At 53.8% G+C, this 27,334-nt stretch overlaps 3 protein-coding genes across 3 annotated transcripts; 2 read left to right on the top strand and 1 right to left on the bottom strand.

The window, feature by feature from the left end:
* The first annotated feature begins 3,463 nt into the window (after positions 1 to 3,463).
* RNPS1 (RNA binding protein with serine rich domain 1) lies at positions 3,464 to 12,761 on the top strand. The gene is made up of 8 exons (XM_079720122.1): positions 3,464 to 3,493; positions 6,464 to 6,651; positions 6,882 to 7,037; positions 7,699 to 7,890; positions 8,076 to 8,178; positions 8,485 to 8,638; positions 11,092 to 11,233; positions 11,835 to 12,761. Exons 2-8 carry the CDS (start codon positions 6,581 to 6,583, stop codon positions 11,932 to 11,934), a joined length of 918 nt encoding a protein of 305 aa, XP_079576248.1. The 5' UTR covers positions 3,464 to 3,493; positions 6,464 to 6,580; the 3' UTR covers positions 11,935 to 12,761.
* Positions 12,762 to 16,220: 3,459 nt separating this feature from the next.
* On the top strand, positions 16,221 to 24,125 carry ECI1 (enoyl-CoA delta isomerase 1). Its single transcript, XM_079720010.1, has 6 exons — positions 16,221 to 17,012; positions 17,185 to 17,312; positions 20,863 to 21,009; positions 21,815 to 21,936; positions 22,047 to 22,225; positions 23,620 to 24,125. The coding sequence occupies exons 1-6, from the start codon at positions 16,940 to 16,942 to the stop codon at positions 23,784 to 23,786; spliced, it is 816 nt and encodes a 271-aa protein (XP_079576136.1). The 5' UTR covers positions 16,221 to 16,939; the 3' UTR covers positions 23,787 to 24,125.
* Positions 24,126 to 25,406: 1,281 nt separating this feature from the next.
* DNASE1L2 (deoxyribonuclease 1 like 2) lies at positions 25,407 to 27,113 on the bottom strand (the record flags this gene model as incomplete). The annotated part of the gene is made up of 7 exons (XM_079719889.1): positions 26,928 to 27,113; positions 26,745 to 26,833; positions 26,583 to 26,666; positions 26,401 to 26,501; positions 26,227 to 26,339; positions 25,834 to 26,085; positions 25,407 to 25,460 (listed from the first exon to the last, which is right to left on the bottom strand). Exons 1-7 carry the CDS (start codon positions 27,069 to 27,071, stop codon positions 25,407 to 25,409), a joined length of 837 nt encoding a protein of 278 aa, XP_079576015.1. The 5' UTR covers positions 27,072 to 27,113.
* Between the last annotated feature and the right edge of the window lie 221 nt (positions 27,114 to 27,334).

Genomic DNA, 27,334 nt, shown 5'->3' with positions numbered 1-27,334 from the left:
GCATTAGATGCCTCCAAGGTCAGAGAAGCCCCAAATCCACTGGCTGCGGAGGCCAGAGTAGGCATGGGGCAGGCCTGAGCAGCTCACCTAGAGTCCAGCACACCTGCTCCCCTTCTCTGGCCGGGCCCCTCCCTGTCCCCTGTGACAGCCCCAGGGTGGGCAGCTCAGATATCACTATCCTTGACCTCCTTAGGGCAGAAATGGACATGGGGTTTAGGGCATGAAAAACCACACAAGCTCCCAAGCCCACCGCTCAGCAGCCCTAGGCCCTGTAGCCCCTCCAGCGGGCAGCCTGTTCCGCCCATGGGGCCCCAGGACCTGACGCCCCCACACCTTAGAGACACAGAGCCAGGGAGGCCTCACCACAACTCCAGACCCTCATTGGCTGGCTGGCCCTTTCAAATCCAGCCTGACCACCCAGAAGGACAGGCCAGTGCCTCCTTCCTGGCTCCTTCAGGGGCTGCAGGCATTCACCCCCACGGACAGAAGCCAGGCCTCTTGACCCGCCCCTCTTCTGATGCCTCCTCCAGGGTCACCTAGACATCACAACTGCCCTGACCCCACCCAAACCCCTTTCTTCCACTTGGCCAGACCATGCCTGCCCTTGGCACGGAGGCTGTCAGCAATGGGTAGAAGTGCTTCCTTGACATGGTTTGCAAGCGGATGCAATGCCTGCTCAAAGCTCCTGTGTGGCCCACTGTGACCTCCAACACAACCCAGGCCATCCCTGGCCTGTTCAGTGTGCCAGGTTACTAGCCTCCAAGGGCAGGCATTGCGGAGGCCTCCAGGCCCATAGAGAATAAAGGCAGGGGAATATTCTGCCTTGATGTGGGTATATTCTCAAACTGAGTGCAGCCCCACATCGTCAGCAGGTGGCCCTCGGCCCTGGGGGAAAGGGAGGGGGGCTCAAGACACTGGCCAGAGCCCACAGGATGCTTGTGGTATAGAGCTCCAGGCCTGGGGCTCGTTTGCCCAGTGCCCTGTCCCAAGGAGCCCTGCCCCCACCCCCTCCATCAAACCTGGGCCAAAGACCTCCTGAGGTCCCCGAAGACCACAGCTCCCCGGCCCTCAATTCCCATGGCCTCAGCAGGTTAGCACTGGGGGTTGGGAGGGGAGAAACCCAGGACTCCTGGAAGGCTGGGGTTGGGGGGCCCTCCAGAGTTTTATTTTCTCATGTTCCTTCCAAACACATTCTGCTGATTCTCAAAATGGCAAAAGCCAAGATGCTCAAATATTAAAGCTCAACGGCTGATAACACACTTGATAATAAAATCAATAATATTTAGAAACAAATTTGATTAAATTCATAAATGAATAAATCATGCTTTTAATATGAAATGTGTTAAAATTTATATGCGTGCCAAATTCTACTACTTTAGAGCATTAACAACAAAACTGAAGGGGGGACTTCCCTGGTGGTCCAGTGTTTAAGACTCCATGCTTCCACTGCAGGGGGCACGGATTCGATCCCTGGTCAGGGAACTAAGGATCCCGCATGCTGCGTGGCAGCAGCCAAAAAAAAAAAAAAAAACCGAAACCAGAAGGGGCTGTCCGCCCAGCTGGCTGTGTCCCCATCCTCCTTTTGCCACAGTGGGGATCATGGGCTTGCCCCATCCCCACCTAGGGTGTCACTGTGTCCCTGGGCAAAGGCTCTGGATTTGGGGCCTTTCGGGCACACACTGACGTGGCCCTGAATATGTGGGGCTCCAATGTGCTGCCGTGGCCTCCTCACAGACTTCCGTGTGCTGCAGGCCTGGCCCATCAAGGCCACACCATCCCCAACACCGACCCTCTGGGTCTCTTCACTGATGCACGGCCAGGGCTACCTTTCTGTTCCACTTATGCCTCCATTAGTGGCCATGGCAGATGTGACAGTGATGCAGAGATAAAGGCCCCCTCCTCCCCAAATCTAAATGCAAAGGGAGAACCCGGACCCAGACTGACTCTGCCTGCCAACCCCCACCCCCAGGAGTGTTGGTGCCTAGGCAGAGAGGATTCAAAAAGCAGGCTGCTCCTCCAGGACTCTCTTTTGTCCCCAACTTCTCAGACACCCCTCGGCCCAGGGTGAGGTGTTAGGGGCACACTTGACACCCTGGACAGGGCCAGAGGGACTGGATGAAGGAAAGGAGTCACTATCCGCTGGCTGGGAAAACCACATGGGGCAGAAAGCAATGACCTGCAGACTACAAACACAGGTATACCCATTCATCGGGGCCACTAAGGCGCATCCGGGACTCTCCTGTCCTTTCCCCTGACATTTCATCCATCTCCAAGCCTCACTGGTTCCTTCCCCCCAAATCAGCACCTTGGATCTGTTCCCTTCTCTTCCTTGGGACACCCACCTGTTCACACGGCGTGTGGGACGGGGGTGCACCTTCCCTGCCCCCAACTAACAGTAACGCAGCGTTGACTGCTTACCAGGCACAGCGCGGGAAGAAGAGGGACATAGCGGTAAACAAACCTGCAAGCCCTGATGCCCTCAGTGCCGGTTTTACTCCGACAGCCTCCTGCCTGGTCCTGGGCCTCTAACCCTCACCCTCCTGCCTTCGCCAGAAGGCTCTGACAGTGCCTCCCCGCCAGCACCGTCCACCGGCCAGGGGATGACGCCATGGCGCCGTATCTTGCACATCTTCCCTGTTCCGTCCAACGCTAAACTCCACCTTCCTAGCCCCGGCTTCTTCCAGCGAGCCTCCGCGCATTCGCACCAGCTGTTTCCTCTGCCGGGCGCGCCCTTCCACTCGGGTCTCAGCTGCAGTGTCAGCTCCTCGGAAGCGCCTCCCTTTCTGCACATTATCTTCTACCCTGCAGTTTGCTGCCCGTGCGTTCTGGCTGCACAACCCCGTCTTGCCCACCAGGCAGAATTCCGCCGGCGCAGAAGCTGAGTCTACACGGTCACCCCTCACACCACGAGTGGTAATCGCAAGAACCCATCCCCGCAATGGGCGCGGATCGCTGAGCCGCCTCCGCCATGCGGGTCCCCACGGCCGGCCGCCAAAGGCCGCAGCACCTGCGAAGCCCTCCCCTAACCCCGCCGCCCGGCCTCTCCCAGCGCGAAGCTGCGGAGTTTGGAGCCAAGCGCCTTGGCACTCCGGGAGGCACGCCGCGAGCCCAGTGCGCACGCGCACGGATAGGGGCGGGGCCGTGGCCCCCTTAACCCACTCCGCGCCGGCCCGCGAGCTGACCACACAGCGCAGTCCTCCCAGCCCCAGAGAGCTGTCAGCTTGCCGGCCCCGTGAGGGGTGCAGCTAGCCCGGGGCAGCCCCAGACGCCCCTCCAGAGAGGGAGACAGAATATAAGTGCACCGACACCTCTCTCCCCAAAAAGGCCTTGGCCCTTTAACCCTCTCCTCGCTCGCGCCCATTGGCTGAGGCGGTCTCTACGTCATCGCTGCGCGCCGGACGACGGTGCCTTCCCGCTCCCTAATCCTGACGCCAGAGCAGCGCCCGCCTCAGAGGCTGAGGAGAGCGGGAGGAGGTCGCGGCGGCGGGAAGATGTAAGTAGGGGGAATCCGACCCCATCCAAGCTTCGGGGGCCGCCCGCCAGGCTCGGTGGGGCGCATCGTGGAGCCGGCCTGCTCCCCGGCCACGCGGTGACAACGGCGGCTTAGCGGCGCGGCACAGGGTTTGAGAATAAAGAGTGTGGCCCGGGGCGGGCTGAGTGGGAGGCGCCGAGGCCGCGGCCCGGAAGTGGTCGCGGCCGTGGCGGGCGGAAGGGCGCCCTCGCTTCGTCCGCTCTGCGGCGGGCCCAGTGAGGCCCCCGGAATTCGGAGCAGCCGGGAAGTCGGTCTCCGCCCTCGGGGCCCTCTCGCCGGGCTGGAGACCCAGGCCCGCAACGCCGGGCCCTACCCTGGAAGTGCTCGCGGCCCGGCGCCTGGACTGGGGAGTTGTGAGTGAACGCGGACGGGGGGCGGCGAGGTCGCGTGTGGGGCCGGTGCCGGTGGGTGCGGAGTTGCTTTGTGGGATGCCCTGGGTGACCGACTGACCCTCCCTTCGAAGCCGTTAATTCAGACATCGACTCCACGAACGTCTGCCGGGTTCCTGTGTGCCGTTCTCGGTGCTAGTCCTTGGGGATAGGCCCCTAACGTCTTGGAGCTCAGTTTGACGGGTAACCCCAGAAGGGAGGATACGGGAAGGTTAAAATCGATGGAGGAGAGGCGTGACTTTTTCTCTTTGTTATTTCGCATGAATTGTGCCTAAAATGTACTTTTAAATGGGGAAGGTGCTCTGAAGATGTGAGCTGAAACGCCGTCTACTCGAGATTTAACTAATTGTTCTCTCCTCTCTTTGGCTGTTGGACGCGCACCTTTCCGGAGGATGGGGGAGGTAATCAAGGTCCTGTGCTGTTACCTGAACTTGTGTAAACAGAGAACCTCAACCTTTGCTTTCTAGTACTCAGGCCACACTCAGCAAAGCGTTCACTTACTCTGTGGTTCTTAATTTTTTAGCGTTTTAAGAATAACCGGTGGTGCTTGTTTTCACAAAGTACATTAGGGCAGATCTTTAGGACGGCGGTGGGGCCCAGGAATATGCATTCTGGGCCAATTGAACAATAAGGTAGCCATTGGCCACACGTGGCTATTGAGTACTTGAAATATACCTAGTTCAAATTGAGGTATTTCACAGACTTGGTATGGGGAGGTGTAGATATTTTATTAATGAATTTGTATACTGATTGGTGAAAAGATAATACTTGGTGTGTAGCGTGTCAAATAAATATATTACTAATAGTTAACTTTATCTGTTAACCAAGATTTTTTGTAATGCAGCTACTAGAAAATTTTAGAGTACTCTTGTAGCTGGCACTCTTTCTATTGGACAATGCTGCTCTTGGTGACCCTAATGGGGGCAGTCCAGGGACCCCTGTTGAGCATTCAGAGACTGTGTGTGACTTTAGAGTCAAGAGTTTATGTGGGAGAAGAGCCTCCAGAGCCTCTCTTCTAACATTAGCTAACGTTTATTGAGCCTTAACTAGGTGCCAAATTAACTCCTTTATGGGTTAATTTGGTTTATGTCCCTGATAACTATGAGGTGTCACTGTACTGCTGATGAGAACTTGAGGCTCAGAAAGGTTAAGTGATTTGTCCAAGGTCACACAACAGAGCTTTGAATCAAACCCAGGCAGGCTGACTCCAGACTCTTAACCATTGAATTATACTCACTGATTGTCCAAGGACACTAATCATATCCAACGTTGCCTGCTGGGTGTCTATAGTACTTTATTATTTTAAGACAGAACATCTTAAAAAACTTTATAGCCCTGGAAAAGAGCAGCAAAGGTGACATTCTCTTTTGACTTGCATGTCCAAAGCTGGGCACTCTTTTCTTCAGTCAGAATGTTTATCCAGCATTTTGGCAGCACTATTCACGTGGAAACAGGATCCCGATTGGTGTGCTGTGTCCAAGTTACTTACAGGAAGGTGAGCTAGAGGTAGTTGAGGCTGACATCCCGAGATCTTTGCTTGCAACTCAAGCAGATTGTACAAAACCTCACTGGAAATACTAAAGACGACAGTCCCGAGGAAACAGGGCACATAATTAATTGTTTGCTCTTGAGTAATATTTACTAATGCTCGTTCACTGAGTACATGCTGCAGTCCAGGCACTTGGCTAAACCCTTACATGTGGTAACTCATCCAATTCCAATGTCTACTTTTTTCCCTCCAACATTTTATTTTTGAAAAAATGCGGACATACAGAAAAGTTTAAAAAATTTTGTGCAGTGAATAGCCACGTCACCACCACCTAGATTCTACATGATACGTTTCTGTTACATTTGCTTTATTTATATCTAGCCACCCATCAGTCTTATTTTTTCTTGCATTTCAAAGTAAGTTGCAGACTTTGGTATACTTCCCCCATAACACTTTCATATGCATATCATTAACATTAGTCAATGTTTACAATGACTACTCTTCAACGGCTTATTTTATTGCTTTTTAAATGTTCATGGGGAACGTTTCATTTGTTTGTGTTTGGGTATTAAATGTTTTGATGCCGGTACCAGTCACTTTTGAAATGGTTTTTGCTTCCAGTCATATCATATATTTAATGTACCCTACAAAGATTACAGCAGTGAAACAACAGATCTAATCCTATCCGTTGGGTTTTTCTCTGTTCTGCCTGCAAATATGGTGCTGTAGTATTTCTAAAGGACTGTGGAGGGCTCATCATCAAACTTAAGAATGAAAAATGGGTATTGTACCGCCTGTAAAATAACAGGACACCGCCATCCACACCGTTCCTTAAGAAAAAGACAAGCTGAGGTGATGGTTCTACCTGTGCCTCCTGTGGGGGCGGGATCCCCCCCTGAGGAAACAGTGCTGGTCCCCCGTGTGTTCATGGCTTTGTGGATGCTTGCTGCTTACTGTGTTCCTTGCTGCCTTCTCCTGTGCTCAGCTTCTGACTGCAAAGTAGATATGTTGCCTTGCCAATTTACTCTGTAAATCCTTTTATCTTGTTATTAGGCTGCACTTTGGCGTAAATTGCAATCGATTAGGGATCGTTTCTCAGACTCAAGTTAGAAGTGAGAGTTCAGATAAGTGAGGCCGCCATTGCTGCTTTGAACACCTCAGAAGGGGAGAATGGATTTATCAGGAGTGAAAAAGAAGAGCTTGCTAGGAGTCAAAGAAAATAATAAAAAGTCCAGCACTAGGTAATCCTTCTGTTAGATTTTTCTAGTGCTACTCTGGGGGTGCTCATTGCTAGGGACCCTCAGAAAGGGGAAAATTGGAAATGTCTTGAATTTTACAGTGAAAGTGTCCTAAGCCACAGATCATTTTGCTCTGTGATTGCCTGGGATTTGTGTAGCCCTTTGGGGTTGTGCTGTTGTTTCAGGGTTCAGTCAAAGGGGCATGTAATCTCATACTCTTCCTCACTATCCAGGGCTCCTTCTCCTACCAAACGCAAAGACCGCTCTGATGAGAAGTCCAAGGATCGCTCTAAAGATAAGGGGGCCACCAAGGAGTCAAGCGAGAAGGATCGTGGCAGGGATAAAACTCGAAAGAGACGCAGCGCTTCCAGTGGTAGCAGCAGCACCAGGTGGGGCTGACGGGTTAAAGCATTGCCAGGGCCTCGCGTCCACAGCCGTGTCCCTCTTCCTTCCCAAAGAGCCCGCAGAGTGCTCTGTCTTCTTATAAAGGAAACACACTCAGGTTTTTAATAGAGACTCTAATTTATGGCACACTGGTTTGGGGTTTGCTCTGATTATATACAGAGGATGGTGTTGGGATTTTTTCTTTTCTAGAGATGTTAAGGAATGGGACATCTTGGGGTATGCTTTTCTCTCAAGTGCTTTTGATTTGGATTTGTGATTGGATTGCCCTAGCCTGGAGCTTCCTTTTCCTTCTGTTGAAAACCAGCCTGCGTTAGTCAGTAGCTGCCTTTCAAGCTGAGTTGTTGGCTCTGACTTGCCAGGCTCCTCCTTTACCTCCCAGTAGGCAAGGCTTCTGTGTAGGTTGGAAGCAGCTCATTCTTCCTTCCCTGTCACTGCACAATATGTATGCTGTTTTCTGTCCCTACCAAGGCCTTTGGCTTAGGGCGGGGATCGGAGGATGTCAGTGTTTGCCCCGCTGGGGAAAGCAGTGGGGCTTGAAAATACGAGGCCAGCGGTTCCTCTTTGGAGCATGTGCAGGCTTGTCTGTTCAGTGAAGAAATGCTGCTCCCACCACTTGTCTGTGACCTCCTCCCTCTTGCCCCTCAGGTCTCGGTCCAGCTCTACCTCCAGCTCAGGCTCCAGCACCAGCACGGGCTCCAGCAGCGGCTCCAGCTCATCTTCAGCATCAAGCCGCTCAGGAAGTTCTAGCACATCCCGCAGCTCCAGCTCCAGCAGCTCCTCTGGCTCTCCGAGTCCTTCCCGGCGCAGGCATGACAACAGGCGGCGTTCCCGCTCCAAGTGAGCTCCCTTCCAGCACCACCTCTCCACATGGGAGTAATTGGCTTGGGGGCTCTCCCCCAAAACCTGTGAATTATCTGGGGACCTAAATTAACCGGGGGCTGTAAAGTTACCGTAGTTATTATAAAAATAGACCAAAAAAGGAGTTTTACTGTCTTAACAGGATTTTTTATTTTTTCAATCAGATCCAAACCACCCAAAAGAGATGAAAAGGAAAGGAAAAGGCGGAGCCCTTCCCCTAAACCCACCAAAGTGCACATTGGAAGGCTCACCAGGAATGTGACCAAGGTGAGGAATCCTGTTTCTGTCCAGTGGACAGTGGGGTGTGTCTCTTTTGCAAATTTTCAAAGTGGAAAACTGGAGAAGCAAGCCTCTGCCAGAAGGTGAACTTAGAATGTAGCATTTCAGAGGGCTAACTTGGTGATACGTGACCAAGTAGAGTACTGGTTAATTCATTTTAATGGAATATATTATACGTATGTGTTTAGGAGATTTACCCCCAGGTGCCAAGGTTGTAGTCATTGTGTGGTGGGTTCTCTGACGCTTACACAAGTGATTAGTGGGTGAGCATTAGTGACCCTTCTTTCTCCCTAGGATCATATCATGGAGATATTCTCCACCTACGGGAAAATTAAAATGATTGACATGCCTGTAGAAAGGATGCACCCCCATCTGTCTAAAGGCTATGCATATGTGGAGTTTGAGAATCCAGATGAGGCCGAGAAGGCGCTGAAGCACATGGATGGAGGTGAGTTAAGCCCTGCCACCTCCCCTCTGAACCCCTGTTTCTTTGTCCCCTGTCCAAGACCAGCTACCCACCACGCGTAGTGTGTTTAAAACCAACTTTCAACCTGGCTGCATGTAAGAATCTCCCTGGAGCTCTTTCAAGATTCCAGTTCTTACTCAGTGGGTATGTGTTTACCAAAAACATGTTTTGTGGAGCATGATTCTTGAAAAAAATTCATCAAATATGAATATCAATCTGTTAAAGTTTAAGGATCAAATGAACGGTTTCCCCCCCCACAAGGAGTATATTATGAATATAACGAAGCATCATTTTTATATGGAAATGTTTTCTTTAATCCTCTCTGAGTCATTTTCTCTCTCTCTCTCTTTTTTTTTGGCTGCATTGGGTCTTCGTTGCTGTGCACGGGCTTCTCATTGCGTTGGCTTCTCTTGTTGCAGAGCACAGGCTCAGTCGTGGTGACTCGCAGGCTCAGCAGTTGTGGCATATGGGCTTAGTTGCTCTGCGGCATGTGGGATCTTCCTGGACCAAGGCTCAAACCCGTGTCCCCTGCATTGGCAGGCGGATTCTTAACCACTGCGCCACTAGGGAAGTCCTGAATCATTTTGTCTTTTGCTAGCATTTTTAGGATAACTTCGCTGAATTCACAAATTTTACCCATTTCCCATAGCCACTTTTTATTGGGTAGAATGATTTGTCAACCTTTGACCGCTTGTGAATAGCTTCAAATTTCGAATAGCCTACATTTGAAGGAATATGGGATTTGTCTGTGCCCCAGCTCACTGCTGCTGTACTCCAGGCAGCTGGAGCTGAGCCGGGACTGCCCACAGCACTGTGTGGGCTGCCAGGCCAAGTGGGAAGGAGAGTCTGAACCCCTTACAATCTTGGCATTCTTGGAGGCCCTCTTATACATTTGATAAATAGCCTCACAGGTCTTTGGATAATTGCCCTTGAGCTCTGGTAGAGTTTGTATACTACAGAATTTTCCTTGGTACTTAGGTACAACTTTTTCAATCTACTTAAATCCCTCTGGAGTGTTTTAGGAGTTAAGCATAAACTATGATCCATCCCTCTGCACACATCAGCTCTTGGCTTTGTTGAGTCACGCCTTTGTTTTAGAGATTGTCGATCTTCTGTATTTGATAGAGTCTGAGCACTTGCTAAAAATTTGGGAAACTTGGGCACATTCAGGATGTGTGTGATTATAAATATTCCACGTTGTCTTAAGATTCTGGTAGGACTTTTCTGTGTGTCCCCGTATTGTGCTGTGCACCACTGAATGGAACAGCTCCACACTGTCTCCAGAAAGAAAGTGGAGGGGCTTGGCCTTTACTGGTAGCTAGCCAGAGGATGACTTTGTCTGCGTTGTTACATAGTCAGTGCCTGTGAAATGCCTGATTTGGACTGGCTTTTGGCCATGGGCCAGGGCCACCTTAAGCCGTGTTTACTTAAATTGAGCTTTTCAAGTATGTTGCGAACATAGGTCCAAATTCCTGAGTCACCTTAGTACCTCAGAAGTTCCCTTGAAAGTAGGAGCTGAGAAGATAGAAGACCCTCCACCCTTTGTGGGTACACAGGCTGTGCTTGGCCCCCTGAGCAGTCCCTGGACTGGATTGGGGTGCCTTATCCCCTGGGATTCTTGCGTCTGTGCCTCAGTTTCCTTTGCTCCTTCTTTCCCTGAGGTCCTGCAGTTTCCTTGTGCCTCCATTCTGAGCTGCCTCCCCTTGCCGTTCTACGATTTCATTCACACGTGTGGTTTTAGTACTTGGTGCACGTGGACTCACCTCCCTGAGGCACTTTTTTCAAACTCTTTAGACAGACTTGACAACTCCTGAACATCCTTTCATTTTGTTCCCCACCCCAGAAGTCCCTTCTTCCTCTCGGGCCCCACCTCTCAGGAAATCACAGCTCATCCAAAACCCTGGTGCTGATCATCCTTCACCCCACCCCTGGGCTTGCTCACCTGATCCATCACCAAGCTCCAGTGATTGTACCTCCCCGTTATCCCTTGAGTTCTTATGTTTCACCCCCATCTCAGTCCTGCCAAAGCCCCCCGCCAGGTCTCCTCACTGCAGTGCCCTCTTCACATTGCTCTTAAGAAGGAAGTTCAAGTGCAACACCACCTTCCATCTCAGGGCGGGGGCACAGCTCTTCCCCTCACTTAGCAAATTCCAGGCTGTTCTTTAGGTGTTGGCTTGGATGGTGCTTCCCGTGGAAGGCTATCCCAATGCACTAAGATGAGTCCCCCATTAGGTTCCCTGCTTCCTGGTAGTTTTCTTTATGAAACCTCCAATAACAGTAATTATGAGGTTCTTTCTGTGACCAGAGTAGTTTGTCCTTGTCCCCCCAGGCTCCTCTCTGTCTCACTCACCATGGTATGCCCATAGCTGGCATTGGGCCTGGCCCAGGGTAGGTGCTTGTTAGATATTTTGTGACTTTATCCTTTTTTTCAACAGGACAAATCGATGGCCAGGAGATCACTGCCACTGCTGTGCTGGCCCCCTGGCCTCGGCCACCCCCCAGGCGATTCAGCCCTCCCAGGAGAATGCTACCACCGCCTCCCATGTGGCGCAGGTCACCCCCACGGATGAGGAGAAGGTGAATCACTTCGGGGTCTTACAGGGGACTGATTAGGGCCAGTTTCCGTTTATCTTATTTACAAACATAAAGTGAGGATGATGACTTTGGGACCTTGGCCAGCCCTGCCTGTCCCCTGTGCCTCATGATGGGGGTGGGAAAGCAGCACTGGCATAGGCAGCCTACAGAGCTCATCTGTTCTTTCCAGCTGGGGAAAGGAAGAGCTGCCTGATTAAGGGACCCTCGGGAGGTGTGGCCCCTCCCCTCCCTCCATGAGAAAACCGGCAGGGTCAGAGGAGTAGGGGAAAGGCTAACATAACACCCTTGGCAGAGGCCAGTGTCAGGCCATCCTCTGCTAGTGGTGTCAAGCTGCACTTTGCACAGCCCTCGAAGAAGAGGAGAGCACCTGGGGTCATGCCTTTGGTCTCCAGAACATTTGTGTGTCTCCCAAGGGTTCTGTGTCAGTGACATCCAAAGGGAGCTGTCCTGACTGGAGTGTTCGAGTGTGAAGCTGTGTAGAATTGTTCCCGAAAGAAGGCAGCTTTACCCCTGTGGTCCCAGATGCTGAGCTGCTCCCGGGGCGTGGGTTTCGTGTCTGATGTGGTTTCTCCTCTTCTCACAGGTCACGTTCCCCTCGGCGTAGGTCCCCCGTGCGCCGGCGATCCCGCTCCCCTGGCCGCCGCCGCCACAGGAGCCGCTCCAGCTCCAACTCCTCCCGATAAGCAGGGCCACCGAAGCTCTGCCCTGTGACTTGTATCCCATCCAACTCACTTTTGTCACTTTTCTAGCAAAAGGAGGATCGGTAGGAAAGAAATTCCTCACTCAGGGGCAGGCTTCGAAGGTGAAGGCAGTAATTGCTACATTTCCCTTGGCGGCAGAGTTCCGGCTGCAGGAGTGTTGTTGGTTTGGGGTCGTGCTTATAATGATGCCCTCCAGTTTTCTGGCTAGAAAGCGTCCACATTTCTAGTTCCTGAGGGTCAGTTTAGTGGCAAAGCCAGCAGGGATGAGCAGGGGGCTCCAGATGGTGGTACAGCCCCAGCCTGGGAGCATGTTTCCCATTCCACAGATGATGGGGGGCCCATCTGGTGGGCTGGTCGTGCCCTAACCTGTTGGCCTGCAGGGTCCCACAGGAAAGGGTGTGCTTTTACGCAGCTGCCATTCCTGTTAGCCTGGCCCTGCTCCCCTGCTCGAGTCCTCTTCTGACCTCTAGGGCCAAATACCCAAAATGGTTCTTTTCACATGTACTCATGTGCGTGCACACACACACACACAAACCCACGTCTCCCTTGCTCTCTGAAACTGGTAAGTTGAGAGCCAGCTCTATCGGGTCATCACAGAACCCCCTGTTGTGTTGGTATTCATGGTGGTCGTGCAGGTTACTTTGGCAACATGTACATTGCTTTTTTGGCTTTTATTGTACAGTCACTACTATACATTTTCTGTTTTGAGTTTTGTAACTTTGTAGCATTTTAGATAATATTGTCTTTGTACTGTGTTGTGTAGAGGAAAGAATTGTGTTGAATAAACCTAGGATTAGAGTGCAGCTCCAGTGTTGGGTTCGCTGCCTCCTTCCTGTCCCTTGGCCCCAAAGGCAGCTTCAGTTGTGAGGTAATTAAACATGATTGTCTAAAAAATGTTCTGGTTTCATTCCCAAAGTCACAGCTCCAAAACCTCTCAACCAGAAAAACACTGGAACTGTTTATGAGTGTTGGGCTGCTCCTTGGCTAGACACATTTTAGAAACAGGTGTTTGTTTTCTGTTTTTCTTTTTTGGCCACGCCACGTGGCATGCAGAATCTTAGTTCCCTAATCAGGGATCAAACCTCCGCCCCCTGCACTGGGAGTGCTGAGTCTTGACCACTGCACCACCAGGGAAGTCCCAGAAAGAGGTGTTTTATTACCTTTATATTACAGGAGCTTTGAATTCTGCCTGACCAGAAATGTGGATTTCATTTGCTGCTGCTATTTTAGGTGGCCATGGAAAAACTATTTTCCACCTCAAAAACTGGTTTGTTCCACAAGGAACAATTGCAAACACTTAAGATGTTACAAAAACAAGTCTCAGTTGCCCCCCGTACTTGGCCCTTACCGTGTCCAGTGTTCAAACTGAATGGTCAGAACAGTGTTCAGGCAGGATCAAGCAAATACAAACACGAGATGTCTCCTTCCCCTTCCTTGTGGGGAGCACTGCAGTCCCACAGTGGTGTGAGGGCGCCTCACCCCTTGGGGAAGTTTAAGGGTCAGTTCTTAGTCACCAGGGTATGCTGCCCCACGCCTGTGGCTAAACCACCAGCAGTGATTCCTGGTCCCCTCACAGGCAGGAGGCGGAGTTCACACTGGCCCCCATCAGCACCCCCTCTAGCATCCTTTCCAATGCCCACAGCTCTGCTGGCGGATATGCAGGGCCGCAAGCTGCCGGGGTCCCCACAGTCCCTGACTACCGCTCAGCTCACAACCCTCTCCGGGACTCGCACACTCCGTGATTTACGTGGGGTCCCGGGCCTGGGCGGCTCGATCTTTGCATGGTGGCGCAGCTGCGGGTCGTGGGGAGTGCGGCGTCTGGCCTGTCCGGGTCTCCCTACCGGCGCCCTTTCACCCCGCAGCCCCGGCGTCCTGCTCAGCTAAGCCCGAGGCTCCGCCCGCTCGGGCTTCCGACTGCGGCGTTGGCGGGGCGCAGCCCCCGCCTCCCGGAGGAGAGGCCTGGGCCCTGGGGGCGGGGCGGGCGGCAAGGCCACACCCCGGCGCCGCGACCCCGACCCAGCGCGGTCAAGATGGCGCTGGCTGCAGGAATGCGCGTCTCCTCGCGTGCCCTGCTCCGCCCGTGTGCGTGACCCGGGGCGGGGGTCGGGTTGGGCAGGGGCTGGGGGCAGGGTCCGGGGCGCGGCAGGCTAACGGGCCTCGCGCTGCCCTCCGCAGGGGCCCTGCTCCGGGGCGCGACCATCAGGCGAACGGAGCCAGCGGCCGGCGGCGGGGACAGCGCGCGGCGCTTCGGGACCCAGCGAGTGCTGGTGGAGCCGGACGCAGCCGCAGGTAAGCGCCCGGAGCGCGGTCTCCCGAGCGCCCGGCCGCCCGGTTGTGGGGAAAGAGGGGGGCGCTGGCAGCAGAGCGGGCTTAACTGGGCAGTGCGTTTGATCTCCCCCAGCTCCAGGCCCAGACCTGGAATCCAGACTCGGGAGAACGCTCAAATTTCTAAAGGCCACGGGATAAAGCCCAATTTTAAAGGCAGTTTCTGTTGAGTTCAAAGCTTAAGGGTCAAAAAAAAAAAAAAAAAAAAAAAAGCTTAAGGGTCATCAGTCTAGGTGTTTTCGCTCCCCAGTTCACTATGAAGATAAAAATATTTCCGTTTTTAAAGTTTGGGGCATGTGCTCCTTAGCTGTTAAATTGGGAATTAAAATAATTGGAAATATTTCAGGATAAAATATTTTAATTTTTCTTAATACTCCCAAGAGGCACAGACCCCAGCAGATATTTTTTTAATTAAAGCCAGGAGCCACAAGTGAAATCACTCCTACCCACTCCCATCAGAACACCTCCTAAAAGTCTCCAAGGGGGATTTTAAAAAGACAGAAAAAGCACTTTTGAAGGAGAAACCAGTGCGTTCTCTACCAGAGAGCACTTCAGAGCTGGGTCCTGAGCAGGCTTGCCATCGGAGACGTGCAGTGTCAGATTTTAGGACAAGCAGTCTCATGACCTCCCAGCTCCTGGCCTCAGCCTTTCAAGATGCCCCCCAACTCCACTCCACTCTGGCTTGGCAGGGAGCCAAGCTCCTCCCCAAATGGGGCTACAGTCTCAGCCCCCCTGAGCCCCCCAGACACCCACAGGTTGTGCAGCGCTGCCTGTGCCTGGACTGCTGTCAGGGCACCCACCGTGTTCCTTGGTTCAGTTCTCCAGTTTAGCTCCTCTCTGGGTTGGGGGCTGCCCGAGCCAGGTGATGAGGGGCCCAACTACGAGTACAACAAAAACCTGAGTTTCTGAAAGGATCATTTCTGTGACAGATTTGAATATATATCAAAACTTGCATAAAACACATTTTAAAAGTATTGGAGTAGGTGGTTGCACAAGATTGTGAATATACTTAATACCACTTAATTGTACACTTAAAAATGGTTTGAATGGTAGATTTTCTGTTATGTAAACAAGTAAGAAAAAAATTATCAGTGAGACAATTTTTTACCAAAGTGTTTTCCCACCCCACCATGGAAGAACTTGCTAGCTTCACCAGCTTATCGTGGTAGAAGGTTGAGTTTGAGGTCAGAAAGCCAGGCTTGGTTCTGTCCTCACTGCCAGACCTGGGTAACCTTCAGGCATCTTGAGGCTTGGAGGAATTAATGGAATAAAAGTGCTTTTTAAAATGTTTTCATTTGAGACTTTCCTGGTGACTCAGTGGTTAAGCATCTGCCTGCCAATGCAGGGGACATGGGTTCGATCCCTGGTCTGGGAAGATGCCACATGCTGTGGAGCAATTAAGCCTGTGTGCCACAACTACTCTGAGCCTGTGCTCTAGAGCCCACGTGCCACAACTACTGAAGCCCATGTGCCTAGAGCCTGTGCTCCGCAACAAGAGAAGCCACCGCAGTGAGAAGCGCACACACCGCAACAAAGAGTAGCCCCCGCTCACCACAACTAGAGAAGAGCCTGTGCGCAGCAACAAAGCCCCAATGCAGCCAAAAATTAAATTAATTAATTAATTAAAAAAAAAAAAAACTTACTTCTGAACCAAGTTTGGGGAGCTCACTTCTGAAAGTTTTGATTGCTTCTTATGTGTACATGTACATACCTGTAGCCAGTTAATAATTACCTCTTCCTCATAAATCATAGGTCTCAAAAGAGTCTCTTTGCCTTCAGGACTTAATTCTCATTCCTAGAGAATGGTTTGTTTTGACTATCCAGAGATTTCCAAGGCCTTGACCAGGGAAATGTACCCTAAGTGAACAGTGGCATTTCTGAAGCCCTTGGGCCAGGCAGTGAGAACAGATGGCCCCAGCCAGCCCAGGCCAGCAGCTGCACTGTCCACAAGGGCAGGCCCTGCCACTCCTGCTTTCCCTGCTGCTGGCAGTATAAATGAATAGATGGAGTGTTTAAGAACATCTGACTCCTGATATTCTTACTCTCAATCCTTAAACAAGCATGAACCAGAGGCCCCCACTGGAATTCCTCCTTGCACATCTGGTTTTAAGAGTTTGCTCACTTACTCAAGAAACTAAGGACATGGGCTTCCCTGGTGGCGCAGTGGTTGAGAGTCCGCCTGCCGATGCAGGGGACACAGGTTCGTGCCCCAGTCCGGGAAGATCCCACATGCCGCGGAGCGGCTGGGCCCGTGAGCCATGGCTGCTGAGCCTGCGCATCTGGAGCCTGTGCTCCGCAACAGGAGAGACCACAACAGTGAGAGGCCCGTGTACTGCAAAAAAAAAAAAAAAAAAAAAAAACTAAGGCCATTTCTTACTCCCCTGAGGATGTAGGACTTACATCTGGGAGAAAAAGATCAACAAAACTTTGTACATGAATGTTCGCAGCAGTATTACTCACAATGGCCAAAAGGTGGAACTAACCCAAGTGTCCATCAGCAGATGAATGGATAAGCAAAACATGCTGTACACAGATAATGGAACATTATTTGATCTTAAGAAGGACTGAAGCACTGACTCACGCTACTACATAAATGAACCTTGAAAACAGTAAATGAAGGAAGACAGACACAAAAGGTCACATATGATTCCACTTAGATGAAATGTCCACAATTGGCAAATCCATAGGAACAGGAAGGAGATTACTGATTGCCAGGAGCTGGAACAGGAGGAATGGTAACTGCTGATGGGTACAGGTTTCCCTTTCTTACAAGGTGTATGAATCTCACCTCAGTTTAAAAAACCCAAAATCTGTGTAGCTTCCCATGGCCTGGTTGAGGGTGCAGGGTAGTTGGGGGTACCTTTCCCATGCTGGGTATGAGTTTTGTCCTCTTCATTTTCAAACTAGGAGTCGCCGTGATGAAGTTCAAGAACCCCCCAGTGAACAGCCTCAGCCTAGAGCTGCTGACAGAGTTCATTATCAGCCTGGAGAAGCTGGAGAATGACAAGACCTTCCGAGGCGTCATCCTGACTTCGGTGGGTGCTCCTTAGCTCCCCCAAGGCCACAAGTTCTCAGGTCGAAGTCCAGACTCGGGAGCCCTCCTACACACTTCACACGGTGGAGAAAACCCAGGCGGCCCAGGCGCGGGTGCCACCACAAAGGGCTTCCAGGGGTTGTAGTCCTGGGCGTGGGGGCTCAAGGGGGCCGTGCCATGGGCAGCTGGTTCTCCCGCAGGAGGCTGATCCCTAGTTCCCAGGCCACCTCCCAGGTCATGGGGTTGTGGAGCCAGACCTGGGGCAAGCCTCGGCCCTCCAGGCCCTGGGCCAGGATGTAGGTGAGGGCAGGTGATGTTTCTGCAGGATACCCTTGAGGCCACGCGACCTCATGAAGGGTGGACCCTGTGCAAACTTGGCAGCAGCTTCCTGGGGACCCACCCAGGCCGGCCCCAGTGACGGTGCCCATCCCAGAAGCTGTGTCCTGCATTCCCGTCTGGGCAGGTCCTAGAGTTGAGGTCTCAGAGGGCAGGCTTTTTCCCTTCTGAATTCTCGAGGGGAATGGGAACGGCAGCATTTCCCCTACAAGCCAGCAAATGCTGGTAACAACAGGACTTTGTTGGGTCAGGAAGAGCACTGGGGTCACCTTTCAAGTTATAAGGAGCCACAGACAGCATGAGCGTCCCCCAAAGCTAAGTGCTACGATACTAGAGACCAATGGGAACACCTTGGCCCCACCGTCATTAAAGGTGCAGGAAGCAGATGGTCACAGCCTGCTTCCTGTACCTTTTAGGCCAGGGTTTGGAAGGTCCACTGTGGGCTCGCACCTGCTTCCTTAAACCCTCAGGTAGTCCTGGGGTGGCCTGGAGTTGCAGCTCTGGAGAGCCTGGCTGCCTCTGACAAGGGGACCCATCACTGTGCTGGAGGCACGGACCAGCAGGGGACCCTCAGGGGCTGGCCTGATGCACGCACCCAGTGCGTCCCGTGAAGCTGGGGTTTGCAGAGCCAAGCCTTGCCCCATCCCATGGGAGTGAGATGACATTATTGCTCCAAGAGTAGGACTGATACTGGGTGTAGATCATTTGAGGGAACTTCTAACCTGCCTAGAGATGCTGAAATTGCCTAGGAACTTTTCACCCTGGATAATTCCTGAAAATACTCCATTTAAGGTGTCATTTCATAGCCTGACGTTTTCTTTATTATGCTCTGAAAATGAGAGAATTGCGTGTCACCAAAGATAGGACCTTTAGAACGAAAGAGGGGAAGACCCGTCGCTTGCCCAGGCCCCCAGCCCCTGTGCTCTGGGGACAGGGAGCCAGCATTTGTCCCTCCGGAGCCTGTGTTCTCCCTGTGACAGTGTCCTCCCCTCCAGCAATGTGTCCGCACCTCGTGTTCTATATCAAGTGCCTCCTGTGTACGTAGCACAAGGCCTGGCCCAAAGTGGGTCCTCAGCAAATGTTTTGGAAGGACTTGTGTTAGTTGGGGCCACCTTAACAAAAGACCACCAACGGGGAGCAGTGGGGCAGAACAACAGAAATGTATTCTCTCACGGTCTGGAGGCCACAGGTTCAAAATCAAGGTGTCAACAGGGCCAATCACATCTAGAGGCCGTGGGGGAGAATCCTTTGCTTCTGCCAGCTTTGGGGGGCCCCTGGGGTCCTGTACTTGTCTCCACGTGGCCGTCTGCCCTGTCTCTGTCCGAATCCTCAGAAGGACACCAGTCAAAGGATTTAGGACCCCCATACTCCGGTATGGCCTCATCTTAACTTGATCTCATCTGCAAAGACGCTATTTCTGAATAAGGTCACATTCTCGGGTACTGGGGTGAGGACTTGACCTTGTCTTCTTCGGGGACACAGTTCGGCCCACTACAGACACGTTGCTGAATCACAGAAATCACCGAAATAGGCCAACCCACATCCGTTTTCATCTGTCTGGCAGAGGCCATCCCCAGCTGGGATTAATGTGTTCGCTTCTCTCTCATCCAGAATAGAGTTCTTTGCCTTTGCTTCCCTCCAGCGCCAGGACTGTGGGCAAGTGCCGTCAGCCCCTCCAGCTTCTGTGCTGAGAAAATGAATTGAATTGGGGAGGCAGTGGGGAGGGGGGAGCCAGGAGCTCATGGTGGGAAGAGATTAAGGAAGAAGGCTGAAAAGCTGAATGTCAGTCCTGACACATCCTCAGAGCAGGAGCAGCTCCATCCCCCTGCCGTCCACCCCCCCACCCCCCACAGGCGCTGGCTCATGGGTCCCTGCTCCAGCCTGTGAGACAGCAGGACGTGGGGTACTGACCACCAGTCTTCCCATCCCTGTGGGGCCTTTTTAGTGACAGGAGTGGAACACGTTCCACGTAAACAAAAGGCCAACCTGCTGGTATCAGTGCACACACAGGCACGTGTGTACATGAGAAACACTGGGCTGTGTCCATGCCCTGCACTGCAACTTGCTTTTGTCGCTTAATACAAGGATGTAGAGGACTTCGAGTGTGGCTGCCCCTCCTCACAGACACTGCAGGCAGGGGAGGGGGTTCGGTCGTTGCTGCAGTAGCACATGGTGACCGCGGCCAGTGCTGGTTAGTGATCAGCAACCCCAGGTGCGGTGTTCTCGGGTGAGGGCTGGGGAGCTGCCCCTCCCCTGGCCTGCATTCTTGACAGAGCACCCAGAACCTGGTGCCCATGCCCAGAAGCATCTTCTGCCTTGATCTGCGCTCCCCACCCCCACTTCAGCGGCTGTGTTGGGGCCTGGGGCGTCCACATAGGACACACGTGCCTTACAGATCCTTCCCCAGGCTTCTGTCTCACGTGTGACAGCCCAGGGCAGAGGTCTGTCTTTTTTTTTTTTTTTTTAAAGCTAACTGTATGATGACCAGACTGCAGCCGTGACATAAGTTGATCCATCTTTTTTTTTTTTTTTTTAACAGAAACCATTTTATTTCATTTATTTACTTTTGGCTGCGTCGGGTCTTAGTTGCAGCACATGGGATCTTTCGTTGCGGTGCTCGGGCTTAGTTGCCTGCGGCCTTTGGGATCTTAGTTCCCCAACTAGGGATCGAACCCACATCCCCTGCACTGGAAAGCAGATTCTTAACCACTGGACCACTAGGGGAGTCCCGAGGTCTGTCTTCTTGACTGCTCCCCACTCCCTCCTTGCCTGGCCGGGTCCTGACAGCTGCACCTTCTGGCTTGCACCGGAGTCTGCAGTTTGCTTTTGGGGTACATCAGAACGTGTGTCCCCTCCGACTGTCAGGAGTCCTCCCCAGCCCCTGAGTTCCTCTGCCCGGGATGAGTACAGAGGTATGCACAGAGTCCGGTGTGTTTAGTCCCTGGGGGAGCACCTGGCCCTGCTGCCTTTTCTTCCAGCTTGAAGCTGGAAAGGGAAGAATATCCCAGGATGCAGAAGGAACAGAGTCCAAGAGAGGTCCAGGCTGCCCCCCTGGAGCCCCCAGCTCTGGGCTCCTGGGGGCAGCATCCTGCTGCCCGAGCATGACCTCAGTTCCTCTGTCCCTTGAGCACCTGTGGGCTCCCTGGGCCCTGGGGCTGTGTTGGCACTGTGGGGCAGACTGTGATGGGACCCCTGCCCCCCTCCCACCTCCCCAGGACTGCCCCAGGGTCTTCTCCGCAGGCCTGGACCTGACGGAGATGTGCGGGAAGAACCCGGCCCACTACGCTGAGTACTGGAAGGCGGTGCAGGAGCTGTGGCTGCGGCTGTACCTATCCAACCTGGTGCTGATCGCTGCCATCAACGTGAGTGTCCCCGCTCCCGAGGGGCCTCCATGGCTCGCTGCGGGCCAGCCCTTAGGGTGGGGGTGGACATGGCCCTGCCCTTAAGAAGCCCTCGGAGAGGAAGGGGGCAGTCGGGAGACCCTCAGAGGTCCCCAGGTCAGCTTGCCATTACAGACCAGGTGAAGGGGGGGCCTAGGGGTGGGGCTGGGGGGGACTTGCTCACTGAGGTGGGGGTGAGTGTGGGGGCAGGAACCAGGGCCCATGGTCGACATGGCCCAGCAGGAGGGTTATGAGGGTGGAGGCAAGTGGGGGATCAGATCTACATTTTGGGAATATCGCTTTGGCCTAACCTGGGGAAGGCAGGGGTGGGGCTAAGGCCAGAGAGGTGCCAGGAGGGCCTGAGCTGGGTGGAGAGGAGGGATGGCCAGAGTCAGAAAGACTCCATGGGGTGTGGTGGCCGCTGACGGCCTCTGTTTGGGGCAGTGGATGTGTGAGATGAGGGCAGAGTGAGGTCGGGCCTCGGAGGACCTCCTGCTGGAGGAGAGGAGAGGCCACTTGCTGCCCTGACAGGAGCCTGAGAAAAGGGGGGGTGTTCTGGGCCTGAGCGCTGGCCGCCCTGCCAGTGCCCGTGGCCTCAGGCTGATGGGCAAGCTGGAGCCCATTGTGTGCACACCCCCAGACAGTGTTGGTACAGCATCCTGGGGGCTAGAGGCACCCAAGAGTTCACGGCCACCTGAGGCCCTTCCTTGGGACCCTGGCTCTCTGGAAGATGACCGGAACCAGCCACAACAGCACCCAGAGCCCGGTGATCCTGCTTCCCTTGCAGGGAGCCTGCCCGGCCGGAGGCTGCCTTATCTCCCTCACCTGCGACTACCGGATCCTGGCTGACAACCCCAAGTACCTCATAGGGCTGAACGAGACCTTGCTGGGCATCGTCGCCCCCTTCTGGTAAGGCTGGGGGCTGCACCCATACTCCACCAGACCCGGGGCTGAGCCCACCCCCCGACCCCCATCCCCCGGGAGCCCTGAGCCCACCGTGAGTGGGTGTCTGCTTCCAGGTTCAAAGACACCCTTGTGAACACCATTGGGCACCGTGCCTCAGAGCAGGCCCTGCAGCTGGGGTTGCTCTTCCTGCCAGCAGAGGCCCTCCAGGTGGGCCTGGTGGACCAGGTGGTGCCTGAGGACCAGGTGCTGAGCACAGCGCTCTCGGTGATGGCCCGGTGGATGGCCATTCCAGGTGAGGGGCATGGGTGGGGTGTGTGTGCAACAGCTGTGGGTACCGGTGGCAAGTAGAGCCCCGTCCCCTCCCCAGCCTGGAGCTTCTGGTGAGACAGGAAGTTCTCAAGCAATTCACAAATGAGCCATTCACAATAGCAGACTGACCTAGTGTCCTGAGGCTGATGTAACAAATTACAAGACAGGGAGTTGAGGGGGGGCGGGTGCTTAAAAAAAGGGAAATGCATTCTCTCTCAGTCTGGAGGCCAGAAGTCTAAAATTGGTGTGGGCAGGCCCTCACTCCTGCCAGAGGCTCTGGGGGAGGCTCCTTCCTGCCTCTTTCAGTTTTGGGGGCTCCAGGCGTCCTTGGCTTGGCTGTGGCTGCGTCACTCCCATCCCTGCTGTGTCTTCACATGACCTTCTCCCACAGTGTGTCTCTATATCTCAGAGCTCCCTCTCCTTTTAAGGACGCCTGTCCCTGGATTTAGGGCCCACCCTGAATCCAAGATGATCTCAGTTACACCTGCAAAGACCTTTTTCCAAGTAAGGTCTCTTGCACATACTTTTTTGGGGTCCACTGTTCAACCCACTACACAGACAATTGGAAACAGCTTGTGTGTCTGTGTATAGAAATAGGGCTGCTTGGGACTTCTCTGGTGGTCCAGTGGTTAAGACTGCCTGCTTCCACTGCAGGGGGTGCAGGTTTGATCCCTGGTCAGGGAACTAAGATCCCACATGCAGTGTGGCCAAAAAAAAAAAAAAGAAAGAAAGAAAGAAAGAAATAGGGCTGCTTATATCAACTATGGTAGAAACCAGGGATCAGCAGGATGTCTGTAAAGAGCCAGGGAGATTTTCGGCTTTGTTGGTCACATGGTCTCTGCCTTAACTATGGCGCCAGAGCAGGAGGGCGGGCTTAGAGCACGTGAGCTAACAAACTTGTCTGTGTTCCAATAAAACCAGGCCACTGAATTCTGAATTTCATGTAATTTTCACATACCACAAAATATTACCCTTTTAAAATTTTTTCCATCTATATAAAAATGTAAATACCATTCTTGGCTCTTGCGCTCTGGGGGGCCAGGTTTGCCGATGCCTGACACAGACAAATGCCTGAATACCATGCAGCCATTAATGATGTTGTAAAAGAGTATTTAGTGACATGGAAAATATTGCCGACAGTATAGTTAAGGGAAAATAACAGGTTAAAAAGGCAACTTTCACAATATCGTCCTGTATGATTTTAAAGGAAATCGATGGACAGTAGGGAACAGGTGGCTTTCATTTTCTTCTCTTTGCTCACTTGAATTTTCTAAGTTTTCTACCGGAGTTTCAGTTGGAACTCTCTTGGAAAGCTTGGGAATACCACTGTCCCGGAGCAGAGCATGGGTTTTCACAGGTGGGAACCATCTTCTTTAGATCACGCTCGACAGCTGACCAAGAACATGATGCGAAAGACCACGGTAGACCGCCTGGTGAAGCAGCGCGACGCGGACATCCAGAACTTTGTCAGTTTCATTTCCAGAGACTCCATCCAGAAGTCCCTGCAGATGTACTTAGAAAATCTCAAACAAAAGAAAGGCTAAGGGCTGGGCTGCCCAAGCAGGGTTTTTAGCCGTGTGCACCCTTCTGGGGGCCCTATGGTTACAAGGGATTTAAAGAAGGCATTTTCCAATTTAAAAGTACTTTTAGCTCTTTGTTTTGCTCATCTCCCTAAAAGGCCTGTTCCTTGTAGCCATAGTCCCAAGGCCTGTTACCACTCACGAGTACCCTTTGTGCCTGGCGGGTGGGCAGATGGGCACAGCTGGCAAGCAGTGTCTTGATTTGGGAATCATAAACTGGTAGGTGGCACCCTTCTGGACCTCAACGATGTCACCGTTGAGTGTCTCCTCTCCCAGAGCAGAATAAAGTCCTTGAGTTTCCCATCCCTGGCTGGTGGGATGCCTGACTGCTGGAGGCATAAGGCCAGGTAGTTGTGGGCCCTGGCAAGCCACACAAGAAAAGGAAAAGAGAAAAGCCCTTGGGCCGCCATGTTTTTTTGTTTGGATGGAAAGCCTGTATAAATTTCAGAGAAATTGGGTGACGTGGAGAGGGAGGAGGGAGGCATTTTACATTACAGGTGTCCTAAATCTGACTTTAGGAAGATCCAGCAAGAAAAGCTTGTTCAAATTCTTGAAACAAAGGTTTTTCCCTCCCATACAATTCAGGCCAGTTAAATCCTGCCAAAGGTGAGACGCTTCGAAAACCAGAAACCTCATCAGGCCCCTGTCAGTTACACTGTATACCCCAGTTCTGCTTGTTCCCAATCCTCAGGTGATGGGTTTACTCAGGGTGCAGGCCACTGTCCTCCCTGCTGAGTCCTTGCCCAGCCCAGGGCTCCTGAGGAAGAAGCTACCAGGAAGGCACCTTTGAAGGAGCTGTACCACTGTGAGCTGTTCAGGTTCTGTGGACAGGACCTTAACCCAACCTGCCTGCTCACCAGTGAGGAGGCTCTCAACATGTCCCAGTGCCGCCAGCCGGCTGGTTGCAGGGGGCCAGCCTTCTTGACCTCCCCCCCGCCAACTGCAGTGCTGGGTAGGAAAGGACCCTCATACACGAGTGCCTGTAGACCTGGGAACCAGGGCCATAGGAGGAACACTGAAGACTGGGAGGTTGGCCTTGCACACCCACCCTACCTGTGTGTGAGCACTTACCCCCAGCTGCACTCAGTACAGGTGCTTGAAAGCACTTAGTTTGCACAAAGAAACAGCAGGGAGCTTCAGCCAGTGAGCACTGGAGCTGCCTTCTGGAGCCAGCCTGGTCTGGAGGTGGTCAGTTCCCAGCAGGATGTAGAATGGGCAGGCCAGGCTGTCCCTGTCCCCTAAGTGGGCTGGGACCGGGGACCTGCTGGGCTGCAGGACGAAGGTTTGTGCCCCAGAAGAGCTGAGTCCTAAGAAAGGACATGAAAGCGTCGGAGCCAACACGTGTGTGTGGTCCTGGCTGAGTGTTCGCTGTTTACTGAGCTCAGCTGTGTGCCCAGTGCTCTACGAGGTGCTTCTCACAATCGTATGAGGTAGTGGTGGCAGCCCATTTCACGATGGGGAAACAGGCTCCGAGTAGTCCCATCACTTGTCCAGGCCCAGCAGACCCTACCCTGCAGCCCCGTGGGGCTTCCTCCTCGTGGCCAGAGTCTGCAGGCAGCCTGCCCTGGCCAGGCTTCAGGGCTGTCAGTGGGACTTGAGGGTCACCTCCACAGGAAAATGGTCACTGATGGCCAGGGCCTGGAGGGAGAAGGGGCCAACTCTGAGGCCCTGCTGAGCAGCCAGTCCTCCCTCAGGCTGCACCCCAGAAAACTGCCCCATTCCCCCCACCCCAGGAAGGGGCCCACTGGGTGTCCACAAACCACTGCATCTGGGGGTGGGGGAACAGACCAGCGAGGCCTGGGCTATCCATCCCAGCTGCGCGGGTTGGGTGGGAGCATGGCCTCGGGACCCCACTCTGGGGAGGTAAAGAGCTTCCTGTACTGCCATCCCAGATTTGTTCCATTCAGCCAGAACTGAACCTCTAAGGGCCTTTTCTAGAAACAGTAGTGCAGGGAGGGGAGTGCCAGGTGTACTGAGGTTGGGCCCTGCTCCTACTGGGCCCAGCACTCGCCTGAGCCTGGTGCAGGCCGAATTCCTCCTGGAAGTTGTGTACAGCGGCCGACTGGGGCTTCAGGCTGCTGTGCAGGCGGGCACCACAGACCACGATGCGGTCGTAGGCACAGTCTGACTTGCCCACCGTGGTGTCGGCGCTGTCCGGGATGAGCCACTTGAAGACCTCGCTGCTGCGCAGGCGGATGGCTGGCCAGTCCTGAGCCTGCACGTAGCTGCAGTCGGCGTTAAAGTCGCCCAGAAACAGCATGTCCTGTGGGGCACCGCGGAACCGGGTCTGAGCCTGTGGGAGGGGCCGCGCGTGCAGAGCCTCACGCCTGTGGCCGACCCCTAGGGCGCGCCTCCGGGACCCTGGGCTGTGGGGCAGGGCGGGGCCGTGCGGACACGGGCTTACGTCGGTGCCCCACTTGTCTATCACGTCCAGGTACACATCGTAGAGTGCGTCGATCTCGGCCACGGCTTGGTGCGGCGCCGCGTGCAGCGGAATCAACACTAACTCCTCGGCAGCTGCGGGAGGAGGTAGATGTCAGGGGCTGGGACGGGACCTGCGGGACGGGCGGGGCCTCACCTGACCCGGGTGCCGAGAACTTGACCACAAAAGGTTCACGACTGAAGGCGTCCTCTGGGTCCAGGTACTGGTACGTGTCCACGACCGACACCGCGTCCTTCCTGGGTGTAGAGGGTGGGTGGGCGCCCTAAGTGGGCCCCCTCCTGCCCCGCGCACCCCTCCCCCGCATCCCCGCCCCTCACCTGTAGACGAACAGGTACGTTTCCTTATACTGGTCCCGACCCAAGGGCTCGCTGCTCACGAAGCTGTACTCGTGCCTGGACACGCTGTGGAGACACCGGCCAAGCCCGGGGTCAAGGCATCGCTCCGAGACCTGGGCCCACGTTGGGCCCTGCCCGCCATACCTGTTGATCAGCTCCATGAGCGCGAATACGGCGCTCAGGTCGGAGTCCCGCACCTCCTGCACCAGCGTGATGTCATAGCCTGCCAGGATCTGGGGGAGGGGCCGGCAGGTGCGGGGTCACGTGTGCGCGGCAAATCAGCCCGCGGAGCCCAGCTGCGACCCCGCCCAGGGCCCCCAGCCTCACTTGCGCGATGATGCCGCTGCAGGCCGGGTCCGACACTTTGCTGTCGCCGAAGCTCCGGATGTTGAAAGCTCCGATGCGCAGCGCCGCGTCTCCAGCAGCCCCTAGCGCCCAGAGCGCGGCCAGTAAGGCCAGGGGTCCGCCCATGGCGCAAAGCAGGCAGGCTTAGAGAGAGAGACACGGCCCGCGTGAGCGCGAACATGGAATCGGACACACCAGCCCACCCTTCTCAGTCCCGGCTGCTGGGACGCGGGGGCCGGGCAGGTTCTGCCACCCACTGGTGGCTGGCAGGAAGGCATATCCTCCCCCTGCCGCTCTCCAGGTCTCCCCAAGGTGGTGGGCTGGGCTTATGGCCGTGGCCGTTCTCCTCCGTGGGGAAACTGAGGCCCAAATATTGAGACTCCATTCAC

This window comes from Hyperoodon ampullatus, assembly GCF_949752795.1.
Source record: "Hyperoodon ampullatus genome assembly, chromosome: 14".
NCBI lineage: Eukaryota > Metazoa > Chordata > Mammalia > Artiodactyla > Ziphiidae > Hyperoodon > Hyperoodon ampullatus.
Note: the sequence above shows the minus strand (reverse complement) of the source record. Positions and strands in the feature narration are given on the sequence as shown.